Source organism: Ictidomys tridecemlineatus, chromosome 8 (assembly GCF_052094955.1).
Source record: "Ictidomys tridecemlineatus isolate mIctTri1 chromosome 8, mIctTri1.hap1, whole genome shotgun sequence".
Classification (NCBI taxonomy): Eukaryota; Metazoa; Chordata; class Mammalia; order Rodentia; family Sciuridae; genus Ictidomys; species Ictidomys tridecemlineatus.
Genome location: NC_135484.1, coordinates 98,274,351 through 98,290,118, shown reverse-complemented (window position 1 = coordinate 98,290,118; position 15,768 = coordinate 98,274,351). Strand labels below are relative to the sequence as shown.

General features: G+C 33.7%; 1 protein-coding gene across 15 annotated transcripts in view; it reads left to right on the top strand.

Annotated features, from left to right (window-relative positions):
* Mlip (muscular LMNA interacting protein) overlaps positions 1-15,768 on the top strand; it is a 124,509-nt gene that overhangs the window by 44,810 nt on the left and 63,931 nt on the right. For all 15 annotated transcript variants that reach the window (XM_078019870.1, XM_078019867.1, XM_078019875.1 and 12 more), the window contains 2 exons: positions 8,352-8,396; positions 13,519-13,563. In XM_078019870.1, coding sequence (XP_077875996.1) covers positions 8,352-8,396; positions 13,519-13,563 — 90 coding nt within the window. The remainder of the gene's footprint in view (positions 1-8,351; positions 8,397-13,518; positions 13,564-15,768) is intronic.

Here is a 15,768-nt window from a genome sequence, read left to right as displayed (position 1 = left end):
TTGCAGTTCTATTGTATTAGTGCTAATATCTGCAATTTTTATTTAAATTTTTCTACTTAAAATGTCTCTTCCCTTTGTTTTTTCTGCCTTTCTTTTGATATTTTGACACTTACTGATGGCAATTTTGAATTTTTTGTTAGTTTTTTGGTAGTTATACAAATATTGCTGAAGACAATAATTATGTTATTTTCTTATCAATTTTCAAGTTTTATCAATATCTTTTCAACATTATGAAAGTACTATAAAACTTTTCAATTTCGACTTGTTTTTAGTCATGCTAAACAAACATATACAGTTTATTACTACTTTTTTGAAATTTTGTGTGCATTTATATGTTTATACCTTTCCTTGATCTCTTCTTTATTTAGGTCTTTGATCTTCACACATTCATAAATTTCTGCTTTTTTCCCCCCTTTATGAAGATCTTGCTGAAATTTTTATTAAATAGATCTATTTGTGTATGTTTGGAATTCTGTATATGCAAGGGTATCTTAATTTTGCCCTTCCTTTAAATTATAGTTTTCTGAACATAAAATTGTAGGTCTTCTCCATTAATATGTTTCTTCCTAGATTCTCCTTTTTGAATAACATACTTATGAACTATTTTGTCAGCATGATATTTGTTATTCTGCAACAGTGACCATTTCTAAGAGGCTCTGTGAGTTTTTAGAATTTTATCTCTACATATAAGAGATAACATGTCTAGGTTGGAATTTTATCTTATGCTTTTTGATTGGAATTGTCTATGGCCTTTCATCTTCTATCTACAATTTTCCCTTCCCCTTAAATCCTGGAAAAGTTTTAGTCATTATTTTTCCAAATGCTTTTTTTCCCCTGGGAAATCTTAATACTGATTTTGTCACTTTGGATTCTGTATTCTGTCTCTTAATCTTTATATTCTTTTGTATTTATTGTTTCCTGATTCCTTCAAGAGAATTTCTTGAGCTGATATTCCAAGAATTTGTTTAGTATCTATTCTGTTTTATAATCCTTATAGTAAATTCTTTCTTGTAGTTTACATATTTTTTTTCCTTTAAAGTCAAGTTTATTGAGTCTGTGAGTCTGTAGCTGAGGTATAATTTGGCCACAACAAAATTCACTACAATTTGTACAATTCTATGAGTTTGACAAAATTGTATTTTTGACCACCACCACCACATTCAAGATGAACAATATTTCCTTCAACCTGAAAAATTCCCTTGCATTCCTGTGTAGACTGGCCTTCTCTCCACTCCAAATATTGAATACCCAATGATTTTTTTTGTTTTCCCCATACTTTTTCCTTTTGAAGTATAAGGTACACATGTATGTCTACTTAAGGTATTTGACATTCACATGCATTATGTATCAGTAGTCCACTTCTTTGTATTATGGAGTGGTATTACACAGTATGGATGTGTTGTCCTTTCTTTATCCCCTCGTCAGTTGACTGGATTATTTCTTATTTGGACCTACTACTACTAGAGCTGCTAAGAAATATTTGTAAGCAAGTCTTTGTATACTCCTACATTTTTATTTCTCTTGAGTAAATAGCTAGGAGCAGAAAGGCTGAGCAATTACTTTCCTTTATAGTATTTACATTTTTCAGATATCCTATTATTTTTCCATGAAAATTAAAATTTCTCTTGGCTCATCAGCTAACTTGGATGTGTGCATGTCTGATGCCCAGAGTGGCATTTACTAATTTGCCATTTCTGGTAAGGTGTGTATACCTTTGTAAGAGTAGGAAGAGTATGTGCCTCATAATGAAGGTGATCCCTAGTATCCACCATTATTTCCCACTGCAGCTTCGTCTCCATACTGGTGACCTTAACCTTCACCCCTACCTCCTTGTATCTCTGGATCTGAGAATTTTGTCTTCTAATAGTTGGAATTTATCATCGATAGGATTCAGGGGAGACATTCAGCAGAACCTGGCCTGTTGCCCAAACCTGTAATTAACTGTTTTTTTTTTTTATTAGCTACACATGACAGTACAATGATCTTGACAATTCACACTTTGAATCAAATGGGGTATAATTTCTCATTTTTCTGATTGTACAGGTTGCAGAATCACACTGTCACCTATATACATACAGCAATAATAATGACTATTTTATTCTGCTGCCCTTCCTATCCTCTCATCCCCTTCCCTCCCCTCCCATCACATCTCTCTACTGTAATTAACTGTTTTGTTCCCCTAAACCATGCTGAAGGACCAATGTGATATTATGTTCACCATGAATTTTTTTTTCTGTTTCCAAATTTTACTCCTCTACTTTATCCCTTTGCTGTCCTTACCTCTGATGTTGCAAAGTATTATAAGAAAACAGAGACAGAATTTCTAAAAATAATCACAAACCAAAAACTAGAGATCAAAATTAAAAAATATTTACAAGCTTGTTTGTTTTGGAACTGACAATTGGAGCCAGGGATGCTTAACCACTGAGCATATTCCCAGCCCCTTTTTTAAAATTTTAAAAAAAATCGTAGTCATTGATGGACCTTTATTTAATTTATTTATTTATATGCTGCGCTGAAAATCAAACCCAGTACCTCACACATGCTAGGCAAGCACTCTACCACTGAGCTACAATCCCAGTTCTCCCTATCACTTTTTAATTTTTTTCTTTTGAGACAGGGTCTCACTAAGATGCTTAGGGCCTTGCTAATTAGCTGAATCTGGCTTTAAACTCATGATCCTCCTGCCTGAGCTTCCCAAGTTAGGGAATATAGGCATGTGCCACCACACCCAGCTCACAAGTGTTGAATTTTGAAAAGGAAAAAGAAATTGAGTCAGTAGTGGGATCAAGGAAAACTTTTTTGTTTGTTTTTTGAAGTACTATCAAGTTTCTATACTAGTGGGGTTGGTTTTAGTAGAGATTACTGATTATGAAGAACAAAGGGAGATACTGAAGGACAGAATTCCTAAGAACTAGAGTGTAATTCAAATAAGTATCTGTGATGGTCTAAAGGTTTTTGCTCTGCCTCCCCCTCCAAATTCACATGTTAAAGTAATCACCAATGTGAGGGTATTAGAAGGCGAGACTTTTAAAAGGTGATGAAGGACAGAGTTTTCATGAGTGGGATTTTGAAAGATACCTGAGAGAGACCTCTTAGTCCTTCCACCAAGTGAGGAAATAGTAAGAAGGTGCTGTCTGCAAATATGAAAGTTTCACCTTGCCAGGCAGCAATCTTCAATGCTTTTATCTTGGGATTTTGCAGCCTCCAGAACTGTGAAAAATAAATTTCTGTTGTATACAAGCTACCCAGTTGGTGGCATTTTGCTACAGTGGCCCCAAATGGAATAACACAACATTTTTTTTTATGAGAAGGTAGAAATGTCATCACAAGACAGAAAGTAGAAGACCTAACAGACATAGATGCAAAAATGTTTATAAGTTGATGGTATGAGAATTAAGAGTTTCATAACTGATATCTTAAGTTATTTCATGATTAACACCTTTCAATAAAAAAAATTTAAGATCATTGAAACTATGAAGGCAAGGTATGATGTGGAGGAGTTTGAAAAATTGAAAAACATTATGTAATATTGATTTCAGTTTTCTTCTCTGACTCTCTTTTCTTTCAAGCTGCCCAAAACACCTTTCCCAAGTTTCCCAGCAGCCTACCCACTGCTGTATACTCAGAGTGAATCTGAGCTGACATAACAACAGAACCTCAGTTGACCACTACCTTCTCTTTGCTATGTTTTCCTGTAGTCCTCTTAGAGTTCTGTGCTTCCTCTGTTTTTTTTTATCTCACTTTTCATTACTGTTTCTTTGTCTTCTTTGATGGTTCATCTACTTCTTTTCAAAATATTAATGTTAGAGTAGCTAGGGATCTGTCCTTGGACTTCTCATTTCTGTCTGTATTTATTCTTTTCGTACTCTCACTCAGTCTCATGACAATTCTCAAATGTGTATCTTTGGTCCAGAATTCTCTTCCAAACTTTATTTCCATTTAGATTTATAATAAATGTCTCAAACTTAGTATGTGTAAAAATGAAATCTAGAGTTTAGATTTCCTTCTACAAAAATGTCCATATGCTTCCTTCCCATTCCCATTAAAAGAATTTCAATCTTTCATTTGTTCAAAGCCAGAAACTTTGCATCATGTTTTATTTCACTCTTTCACATCTGCTTCCTTCTGTTACAAATCCTATGTTGTAGCTTCAAAATATCTGTAGAATACGATTATTTCATAGCTTCTGCACTAATAAGCCAGCACGAAGCTTTGCTAGATAGCACAGAATCCCTGTATGTTTGCCTCACTGTACTGCATTCTGTTTTCTTTTTTTTTTTCCCAGTGCTTGGGATTGAACCCAGAGCCTTGAGAATGTTAGGCAAATATTCTACCACTGAGTTATACCCGAAAGCCCTTTCTGAGACAAGATTTTACTAAGTTGTCCAGGCTGGCCTTGAACTTGTGAGGCAACTTCCTCACTCTCCAAGATTAAGGCATGCACCACCACGCCAGTCACTACACTCCATTATTCAGGCAAATGGAGACCTCTCTTTCTGCTTTCTGATCATCATGTGAGCTGGTTCCTCTGCCATACTCTTCCACCATGATGTCCTACCTCCCATCAGGCCCTGAGAAATGGAACCTGCTACCTATGGATTGAGACCTAGGAAACTGTGAACTCCTAAATAAATTTTTCCTCCTCTACAGTTGTTCTGGTCAGGTCCTTTCATCACAGTAGTGAAAAATCTGACTAAAATACTTCTTCTACTTAAAACCAGCAATGCCTACACATTCACTTAGAAAGAAAGACAAAGTCTTTACAGTTCCCAGGAGGACCTTATTATTAGGCCTCACAAAACATCCATGTTCTTTTTTCATTGTCTCTTTACTTACTCTGCTTTAGCCCTGGTAGCATTCTTGCTGTGTCTTGAATGTACCCAACATGATTCTACTGTCTTACTAGTATATTTAGTACTTTTAAAAATCAGTTTATTACATTTTAAAGTTACCAGTTTGCTCTAAAACTTTGCAAGATAAAATTTTATCTTCAAAAACATGGTGAGGTATTGTAGTTATCAGCTTTTCATCACTGTGACCAAAACACCCAATATGAACTCTGTGGAGGAGAAACATGTACTTTGACTCACAGTTTCAGAGGTTGAGTTCATGGCTGACTGACGCTATTGCTTTGGGCTCAAGGTGTAGCTGGGCATTATAGCAGAAGGGCATGGCTGAGAACTACTGAATTTATGGAATCCAGGAAACAGAGCGGGGAGAAGGTGTCAGGGAGAAGATGAACCCTCCTAGAGCACAATCCTGGTGACCTACCACTAAACACCCACCACCTGCCTACAGTTACCATCCAGTTAGTTCATTCAAACTACAATGGACTGTTCAGGTTACATCCCTCAAAATTCAATCAGTTACCTCTGAACATTTCTGCATTAACACAGGAGCTTTTGGATATGAGGCGAGAACACCTCATAACCAAACCATATTATTCCAGACTTGGCTCCCGAAAGATCATGTCTGTCTAACAACGCAAAATGCATTTAGTCCATCTTCAAATCTTCAAGAATCCCATAGTCATAACAATTCCAGCATCGCCCCAGATGGAAGTCTAAAAAGTCTCCTCTGAGACTCAAGGCAAATACTTGGCTCTGAGCTCCTGTAAAAAAAGAAAGAAAGAAAAAAAACAAGTTACATATATATCTAATATAAAGTGTCATGAAATAAACATTCCTATTCCAAAAGGGAGGAATCAAGGCATAAAAAGAAGAGATGAGGCCAAAAATAAATCTGAAACCCAGGCAGAAAAACAGGTTCCAAAACTTCATGTACAACATCTAGGACACATGGTGGAAATATGTGTTCTCTAAAGGGCTTGAGAAATCCTTCCCTTTTGACCTTGAAAGTAGCAGTGATAATGGAAATAAGATCTTACCAGAGACGACATATGTTCTCAGTTTTTGTGTTTTTGCATGAGAGGTTTTCAAGAAAATTTTTTTTTGACTTAGTAAAAGTATATAAAAGTTTATTAGAAGAGAAAGAAAGAGGAGGACCCTCAAGATAGAGAGCAGATACTCTCAGAGAGAAGAGTGATAACTCATTTCTTTGTGTCTCAGCTTTTATTAGGACAGGAGCCACATTGTTAGAAGATCCCACTCAAGTATCACCTCTTGGTTCTGCATCAACAGACTGTGTTAGCTAATAACCTAAGGGAAACTCTTGGCATCTGGGCCTGGCTGACCTGGCCAGGTCCTAACTGGAATTAGTTTTATAGAATTTACGGTCAGTGGGCTCCAGTCTTAATCATCCTGTTGTCCTGGGCCTGGGAACCTTTGGTCTGTATTATTTATGTAGGGTCTTGCAGAAGTTGTCTTAGCAATTAGGCCCTTCTGAGAAAACATATATTTGTCCTTCCCTGAATTTATCCATCTTTCTTTGGTTGTAAGGAAATAATTTATAGAGCTGAGATCATGCAAGGGGCCTGAAGTAGCTATCTAGTCAGAACTAGTGGTACCATTGAGGTAGATCTGATTTGCTCTGTACTAAGTATTTTCTTAAACTCCTGATTGACTGCTTGTGTCTAACTGCTACTTCACAGCAGAGCTCACGTCCTCTCTCTTGGCCTGGCTTTCTCTCTGAAGCCAGCATTTTTTCTTAGCAAACAGTCCATGTTACTGGCATCTCTTAATTCCCGGGGCCTCCATTCAGCCTCAGTTTCACTTTCACAGCTTCACATGTCACTCTCTCAGGAGCATTCTGTAGGGACTCTGACTCTGCTACACTTTGCCTAGCCTCCCAGACCTTGCTTTGAAAGTTCAGTGATCTCTTAAATCTAGTATCCTTTATTCCTATAAAACCAGCACCATGTGAAATTTGCCACCAGCTTGCATAGTAATTGGGTCCCCTGGGACCACAGCTGCAATAGACTTTAAGTGCCTGAGTGACGGAGCAAAGTGAAATAGCTTCTTAGTTCCCCCTTTGCAAGAAGGATATCTCAACAATCTTTTCTCAAAAGATTTTTTCCTTTCTACATCCTTGAGTCTATATTTGGCATGGTATTGAACATTTCTGAGAGACCCTCAAGACATCTTTGCTAGTGTCTCTGTGCAAAATACTTAGCATCTCTCTATTTACCATAATCTCTTTTACAACCATGTATTCAGCATCTCTCTATTTACCATAATCTCTTTTACAACCATGCATTCCTTGCTCCCAGTTTTCCACACACTTTTCTGGCCAAACTGCCTTTTAAAAATCCTTTAGCTCTGCTTTCTGCTCCCAATTCTTATAGTAAAATTGGCTACTGTTTTTCATTATATTGATCACCATCTAACATATAATTTACTTATTTATCATTTTACTCTTTATTTTTGCTTCTGCTAGAATATAAATTCCCCAAGGGCAGAATAACTTTGTCTCTTTTGTTCATTAATAAGTCCTAAGGGTTTAAAACAGTGTCTGGCACATAGTAGATATGCAATAAATATTTAACAGATAAATTAATTGAATAGCCACCTAATTTCAGAAAGTGAACCTATAAAAGAAAATTTAGAGGTTTATCAGGAAGTATGGAATGCACATTTGAAGTAGATAACCATTATTTTAAAATGAAATCAATGAATATAATTGAGTTTCCAAAGAGGTGTTTTGCTTCTCAGGTATAATGGAGAAAAATGGATTATAAAGCCCAACTAGTGTTGTTGCTGTTATTTTGCAAGTTAATTTGTCACAAGAAGGGAGGGATGAGAAAAGAAAAAAAGGGACAATTTCAACATGATAAAATGAAATATATGCAAATTAAAAGATAATAAAACCAGAAGATGTCTTGTGAGGGTCAATTTTTAGAAGTCCCAATGAAGCAGATGCTGTATCAAAGCATCAGGAGTACCAGACAAATGGGGTTGTGGGTGGAAATAGAGTTCTGAGACAGGCACATCTGAAATTGCAGTTTAAGAGGTTTTCTATACCATCTGTGAAGGTAAAATCCAGCAATGGTTTTGGAAGTGGCTGATTGTAATGGAACGAATGAGGATATTTTTGGATTTGAGCAACTCAAAGATCTGAGAGAACAGAGATTTCTATGGGAATTTTAAAAGAGCCAAAATTATGAAAGAAACATGCTGAATGAATTATTATGACCCATGAATTAACATTATCAATAATAAGGGGGAAATCAACAGAAAACAAATAGGTTACAGCAATGGAAAGAATAATGAAGTGGTAAAGTTTGATTTTGTTTAATAAAATAATTTTTAAAGGTAAAGGAGGTTTAATATAGAAAAGAGGGAGTAATGGTTATAAAGTCTTAATGGAAAATGAGAATAATTATTCAGAAATGCTAAATATTTTATTATTTATGAATTATTCAGAAGTATAATTATTTTATTTTCATACAGACTTCCACAACTCTTCCAAAAGCAGCTGGTAGAGAAACCAAATATGTAAGTACTTTTATAACTATACATAATGCTTTTTAAATGGATGTCAAGTGTATATTTTGATAGGAATTCAACTACACAATAATTTAAATTCAACTAGTTGGTTTTTCCCTAAGTGGAAAAGGAGGGGTAGGATGGTGTGATTGGCTCAGGTATGAAAAATCAGATTATGTCATGGGTAAAACATCAGGTAAGCTTATCAAATAAATTCTGTCTTAAATGAAACCTAGTTTAATTAATTCAGCTGAATAAAACAGAACTGTAACACCTGCTTTCTGTCTGTGTAATTATCCAAACTTCATTTTTATTTTTTAATAGTTGTTGTGTTTGTTATAAAATGGTCAATTCACATACTTGAAACATTAAGATTTGTCCATTTCCAATGGAATTCCCAATTTAGTCTACTGACTAGTTTGTTGTTTCCTGCATTTAAATTATTAACTAAATCAGTTTCTGTGTATAACAAAATAGTTACGATAGACTGATAGTGGCTATGTACATATGAACTACACACTTAGTTCAAATGACCCTGGTGAACTGGATCTGAGTGTGTCTTGGGCACAGGCACTTGGACACACCTACTGTCCCCATTCTTCACTCACCAGACAGCAACATATTACTCATGGACCCACTCTTGCATTTGAGCAAGCACATTTTAGTACAACTGTGATTGTCTTCCAATCAAATGCTGAGTGTTCAGCCTAAAACAAAGCAGAAACCTGTTTCTTTAATTTATATATTAGTTTCCTAGTACATAGTTTTTGCCATCCTCCTCAAGAGTAAATAGTTATTAAATGTGTATTTTGTGCCATGCCATCATTACAATTTATATATTTGTGCCTTCATTTGAATCTCCCGAAGGCAAATAAAGAACTCAGTGAAATTATTAAATGTTATCACATTTAGGAAATTATGTTTACAGGACGTGGGCAGGAACACTGCTTACAGCATTTCCTGGAAGCTTTCACTGCGACATTTCATTATTATTGGGAGCCCTTTGGAGTAATGCTTAAAAAAAGTGGAGGCATTTAGTAGGTTAGACCCAAGTGTATATCACAGATAACTGCCTGATTTGGGGTAGATGGCTTATTTTACCTTGTGTCTGAAGAGTAGATACCTGCTGGAGATCTGTGTGTCACTAACTTTGTATAGATTCATAGATTAAGTTCAAAAGCAGGAATTGCACAGTTTACCAACTCCTGTACCACAGAGGAGGTTGAACAAAGAGAAGAGTTGAAGTAGAGTCCTGGAAAAATGTCTGTCACATTTGAGCATATCCTCAGCAAATTAGCACTGACCATCCCAAAGCCTTATTCTTGAGGCTCATAAAAAGATTCATATATAGTACATGGAACATTACCAGTAAAAATGCTAGTTGGTATTTTTCTGTCTCCATTATTCAGTTTTCCATTTTTGTTCATTGATTCAACAAATATGTTTATTGAGGATCTGCCATGTACTGGTCACTGAGGAGTCACTGGGTTGAAAGGGACAAATACAATAATAAGGTCCTATTTCCGAAGCATGTTTTCCAATGGAGGAGACAGACAGTATGCAATGAAAATAGAACATGGGCAAGGTAATTTTCTTGTAGAAAGAGAGGAGATCTTTCTGATGGATGTTAAAACAAACTTTCAAAGTTGTTAGTTTTCAATCTATTGGAATGTTCATAGGATTTACAATTTTCCTAGAACGATTGTAATGGTTTCATTAAATAATAGGAAATTGTATAATGATTCATCCTTATGGGCTTTGGATGAAAAGATGATTCCTCTCAAAACAAGGAAAGGAAGGAGGAAAATTAGAAAGAAAGTCACTGCAGTACAATATTACTTTACTTCTTTTTTGAACATTTTGTGATATTTCACAGTATATGTTTTAAGATATAAGTAATCCATCTATTCAGATAAAAGCCAAACTTTTCTTCAATTCGTGGTGTGCTTGAATGATGGTTTTTAAAGTAACTTAATTGATATTCTCCTAAGTGTAATATAAATAAAATTAGTAACAATACATTGAATAGGTAGCAATTGTTAGGCTACTTGCAGTCAATTAATTTATCATCAATGTTTTGCTTCTTTTTAATGGGTACTAAATTAGTAAATGTTTTGAACTCTTATCTTGCAAATAAATCTCAGTGTCTTATTTAAACCACAACCTTGTCATGTGAGGTGGGAGTTAACATCACATAATTTCCATTTTAAAGAGGGAGAAAACAAGCCTCAGAAATCAAAGACTAGGCAAAATACAACCTAGGTCTGCTCCATGACAAAACCTCTGCCATTGATGGTGTTGAGCTTATAGAAGCTGAGAATAGTTTGAGTTTTTAAAGACTTGTATCCGTTAGTATAACTATTCTGGGTTTAAATTATATATTAATGCCTAATAACCATTAGTCTGAACTTGGAATGAATACTATCTGGTCTTATTAACAATTAAAATGATAATACCTTTATGTTTTCAGGCTTTTAAATCACTTGCTTTCATGTTTATTAACTCATAATTTATCAGATAATATATGAGTGATTATTTCTCATAACAGTTTTAAGTAGTTTTTTTTTACCCTACGTAAAGGAATTATTTTTTAATTGAAATTTGTATTTTATTTTCTGTTTACTCTATCAGTTTTAGAAGGGAATCCTTTTTGGAAGGGATTCTTTTTCTCCATGTTATGAGGGCTTTTGTAAATGTTTATTATTTTCATTCATTGCTACCAGTTTAAATTCATTTCATTCAAATAATTCAAAACCACAGTATGCTTTCTTAATAAAAGCAACCTCAAAAAAAGAGAACTAATATTACTATTTATCAAAATACCCGTGGTTGGAATCACATTCTATTGATAACAACTTATTCCATAAATTCTCTATATTTCATAAATTGCTTTTAAGTGCCAGGGAAATAAATGAGATAGGCTTATTAAATATTAGTATATAGGTAAGATGTCATTTTAATGAGCTCGAGGGACAGAAAATGTCATAATAATGAAAGTATATTTCTTCCAAAATATCACAATATATTGAAAAATATGTCAAACTTTATTAAGAATATTTCCTGCTACATATACAGGCATTCAAAGAAGGTCATCTTCTCCAATTTAGCCAGCTCACACACTTCTCTTGTTGCTATGCTTGGAAATGTTGCTATGCTGGAGTGTTTCAGAGGCAAAGTACACTAATGCAGTCATAGATCTTAGGTGACTAAAATCCACCTCCATAGATCTGCCTCCATAGGATTAGGGTAGAGGTTTGATGAATTACACGAAGAGCTGTGTACAATTTAAGCAAGAAATTCCAGTCCGTGAACCAGTCTCACTCATTTATGTTTTAATTGTTCAGAAATTTTTCTGAAGTGTGTATGTATGTGAAAGGACTTGACAGGGGAAGGAAAGAAAACTATCTGGGCTCTGCTAAGTGAGGAGGAAGAGCTGAGTTTGCATGTAAAACACTTTAGGCCTCCTTTCCTTTTCCTTATGGTGTTAGACTATCAAACATGAGTTGCAAGGAAAAGCATCTCAAGAAAATGGCCAAAGAAATTGGTTGTACTTTGTTTGCATCTGACATTATGGGAGATGAAGATGGTTTCACCCAAGCTAGCTTGGTACAGATGGTGGTCCTGTGTAGTAATTTATTTTTTAATGAATTTTAAATCCTTACTTTCCCCCCTTAGTTCTTAACTCTTTTAGTTCTTATATAACCTTACTCTATATTTTCTTTGAAGTCAGAAAATTTGTTTCCATAATTTTGACCGTTCTTTTAGTTTTTAATTCTTAAAAAATTGTGCTTCTATTTGTTTTTGATTGGTAATAATTAATATTGATAACAATTAATATTTATGGGGTACAATGTGAGTTTCGATCTATGTATACATTATACAAAGATTCAATCAAGCTAACTAGCAAACCTATCACCTCATCAACTTATCACTTTTTGTGATAATAATGTTTAAAACATATTTTAGTAATTTTGAAGCATTATTATTCATTGTGGCTACAATGCAGTGCAATAATTCATTGAACTTGTTCCTTCAGCCCAATTAAAACTCTGTACATCTTCCTTTCTCTCAAGCTCAATATCTTCTTTCTTTCCTCTTCTGCCCATCACCTTTCCTGCCCCCAACCTCTGTTAATCACCTCCCCTGCCCAGTACACTTTATTACACAAGGTCATGAAGAAAAATGTTAAACAGTAACCTAATGTAAAGACAGAAGATCCTCCAAGTTATGGCATTCAGATTGACAGCAGCAAAAGAAATTAGAACTAGTGGGAAAGTATGTTCCAAAGATGAAAGATAGCATTAGCTAGAATTCTGTGTCCTGTTGAACTCTCATGGGAGAATAAAATAAAATAAAAACATTTTCAGATAAAAGAAATGAAAGACAGTAAAATCTAAGAAAAACTATTAAAAAATTATTTCAGTAAGAAGGGAACTAAGGTGGTGAGAGAAGTGGGAAGTTAGCAATCAATGAACATCAAGTTTTTACTTGTGCAACTGAAAAAAGTTCTTGTGATCTGCTGTACAATAGTATAACTATAGTCAATAATACTGTATTATTACAATTTTATTAAGAGGGTAGGTCTTTAGCTTAATGTTCTTGTTAAAATAGAATAATTTTTTTAAACAGGAAATTAAATTCAGATGAAGAATAAAATACAGGAATCAATGTTGAAGAAATGATATTAATATGCTGTTTAATAGTTTAAAACCAAATCATTTCCATTCTGAAGTCATGAAACTTAAGTTTCCTTTTTATGTAAAGAAAATTTAAGGAAAACAAAGTATTTAAAAATTTGTATAAATGTCAACAATGTTCATATGTGTAAGTAAAATATAAAATAAAATAATCAAATATTAGGTAAACTTGAAGAATTTTTGATGGCATGTGATAGTACTTACATTAAGAGGGAAAAGCAGTATATTAAATACCATATTCACTCTGAATAAAATGTATAGAAAAATATTGTAGGCAATATACCAAATTGTTAAAAATTGTTAAAATTCTTGTTAGCATGCTTTTATTTTTTCTTTATACTTTTCAAAGGCCTACATTACTTTAGTAATAAATAACTTCAAATATTTAAAGTATCGATATATTATTTTACTAAGTTATACTGTTTGTTTTGCAGGCAAATCTCTCATCACCATCCTCTACAGTGTCTGAGAGTCAACTGGTATGTATTTTCTTACAAAGTCATAGACTTACTTCTAAAAATTTTGATTTCTCAAGACAATTTTATCTGAGGGAAAATGAATTGAGAATAAATTTACTGTATATAAGTTTGTTCACATACTTGTCTATTAAAAATTTACTGATGCTTTAGTAAAGCCCCATGGTGGTTGTTTGGTCAGCAGACAAACTTACATAAAATCATACATAGACCTACTTGCCAGTGAATTATATTCAAGTTGTAGTGTTAGAAGGGGTTGGGTTGGAGAAAAAACACTACTGAAATTTACAGAAGAGAGTTCACCTCTTCATGAGGGAAATCCTGAAGGACTTGAGAGAAGGTCACAATTGAAAGCATAGGGTAACTTTTGGGTTTGTAGAAATGAGAAACAAAATTTCACACAGGAGGATTAGTATGTGGATGGTCTAGCCCAGTGCTGAGCAAAGCAAATACAATGTGACTTGATAAGTGTAAACCATGTAAGCAATTTAAAATTTTCTAGTAGTCATATTAAAAAATAAAAAGATAACATCAATTTCAATGATTTATTTAATGCAAGATAAATTTTTGCATAGTGAGGGAAGTCTGTCTTTGAAATCTGTGTATTTTACATGTGTAAAGAGTCTCAAACTAGTCACATTTTAAGACTTCCACAGCAGTGGCTGCATCAGGCAAAACAGATCCAAACTTTAGAATCTATTATTTGTTATAAAAATTAGATTAAAGAGGATAATTATCTCTTTTTTAATTTTTTCCATTTCTTATTCTTATAGTGATGAGCCAATTAAAATTATGAAATAAGTTTCCTAGATATCATTCGTTAAAGATTATTTTTACATTTTCAAATTTTTATTGTCCAAAATATTATATGTTCCTGAACAATAGATATCTTCAGTAAAATTATTGAAAATTTCTAGTAAAGCAGTTTAATACTGACTTCTTCCCTTTTTCAAACAATTCTTTTGGTGTCCTGCCATAAAGGCAATATTTTTTTTTTGTAAATTGAGAAATCATAAAAAGTATAGACTGATTCTGAAAATAGCATGTGTTTGTGTAATTTCGGTATCATTTGGGGGAATAGAGGGAAACAATAAGCTATACTTGAAAGAATGATAGATTGGGTATCAGAAAACCCAACTGATGCTTCTGCTCTAACCGTAACTAAGGTGCTGACATTGGGTAAGTCACAAGAAATCAGAGTCTGGGTTTCAATTTTCTAGCTGAACCTGAGAGCATTTAGTTATGTCCTTTCCAGCCCTTCCAGGACTGTGATGAGAATCTATGGTTACTAACACAGCAAATGAAGGAGTTGCTATGGTAACAAGCACTGCAGTAGCATAATGAAGTTGAATAGCTCCCACTTTAGTATGGAAATATTACTAATTTTTAAAATAATGACATCTGTTGCTTGAGAGTAATGTATGGGAATCGAGAACATTTTGGACATTTTTTTATTAAATTCTATTCAGCAAAGTATAATAGAGACAAGTTGGTTGGTGAAATAAATGCGTGTGTATTAATACATGTAAAATCTTAGCTTAATACTTTAAGAAATTATTTCAAAGGAGCAAATATGTATATATTTGTATATATACATATATACATATGTGTATATACATGATGATTTTGAGACATAGTGAAAACAACTCATTGTGAATTGAAAACAAATTATTTTTTTTCTTAATAAGATATTCCTGCACTTATGTTCTCAGGGAGGTGGGGCAGGGATAAAATGTTTTTGCTTTAACTTACTTTAATGATGATTTCTTTTGCACTTACTTTAAACATTTTCTCTAATGAGTTCAAGGCAATTCTTAACCAAGTTTTAAATTAAATTTTAATCTCAAAATGTCCATGAGATATAGGTAGGTTTCTGAAGGAATTACTATCACTCTCTTCGATTGATATAATCATTTATTTCAATTATTTATCACTATATCATGACATTAAACCTGTATCATGACATTAAACCTGTATCATGATATTAAACCTTCTATATCATGACATTAAACCTGTATTCACACTTTTTGGGAATAAGATGTATCAGAGTGGAAATCATTGAATGCAATATTGTACATTACTCTTAAGAAATATAATTTATGAAGCGTTAATGGTTTTCATTTTTTATATATGAGTTTTCAGTATTTGCCATCATGAATGATGTTCAGGATTAAGTTCAAGATAACATGAATAAAAAAAGATGTCTTT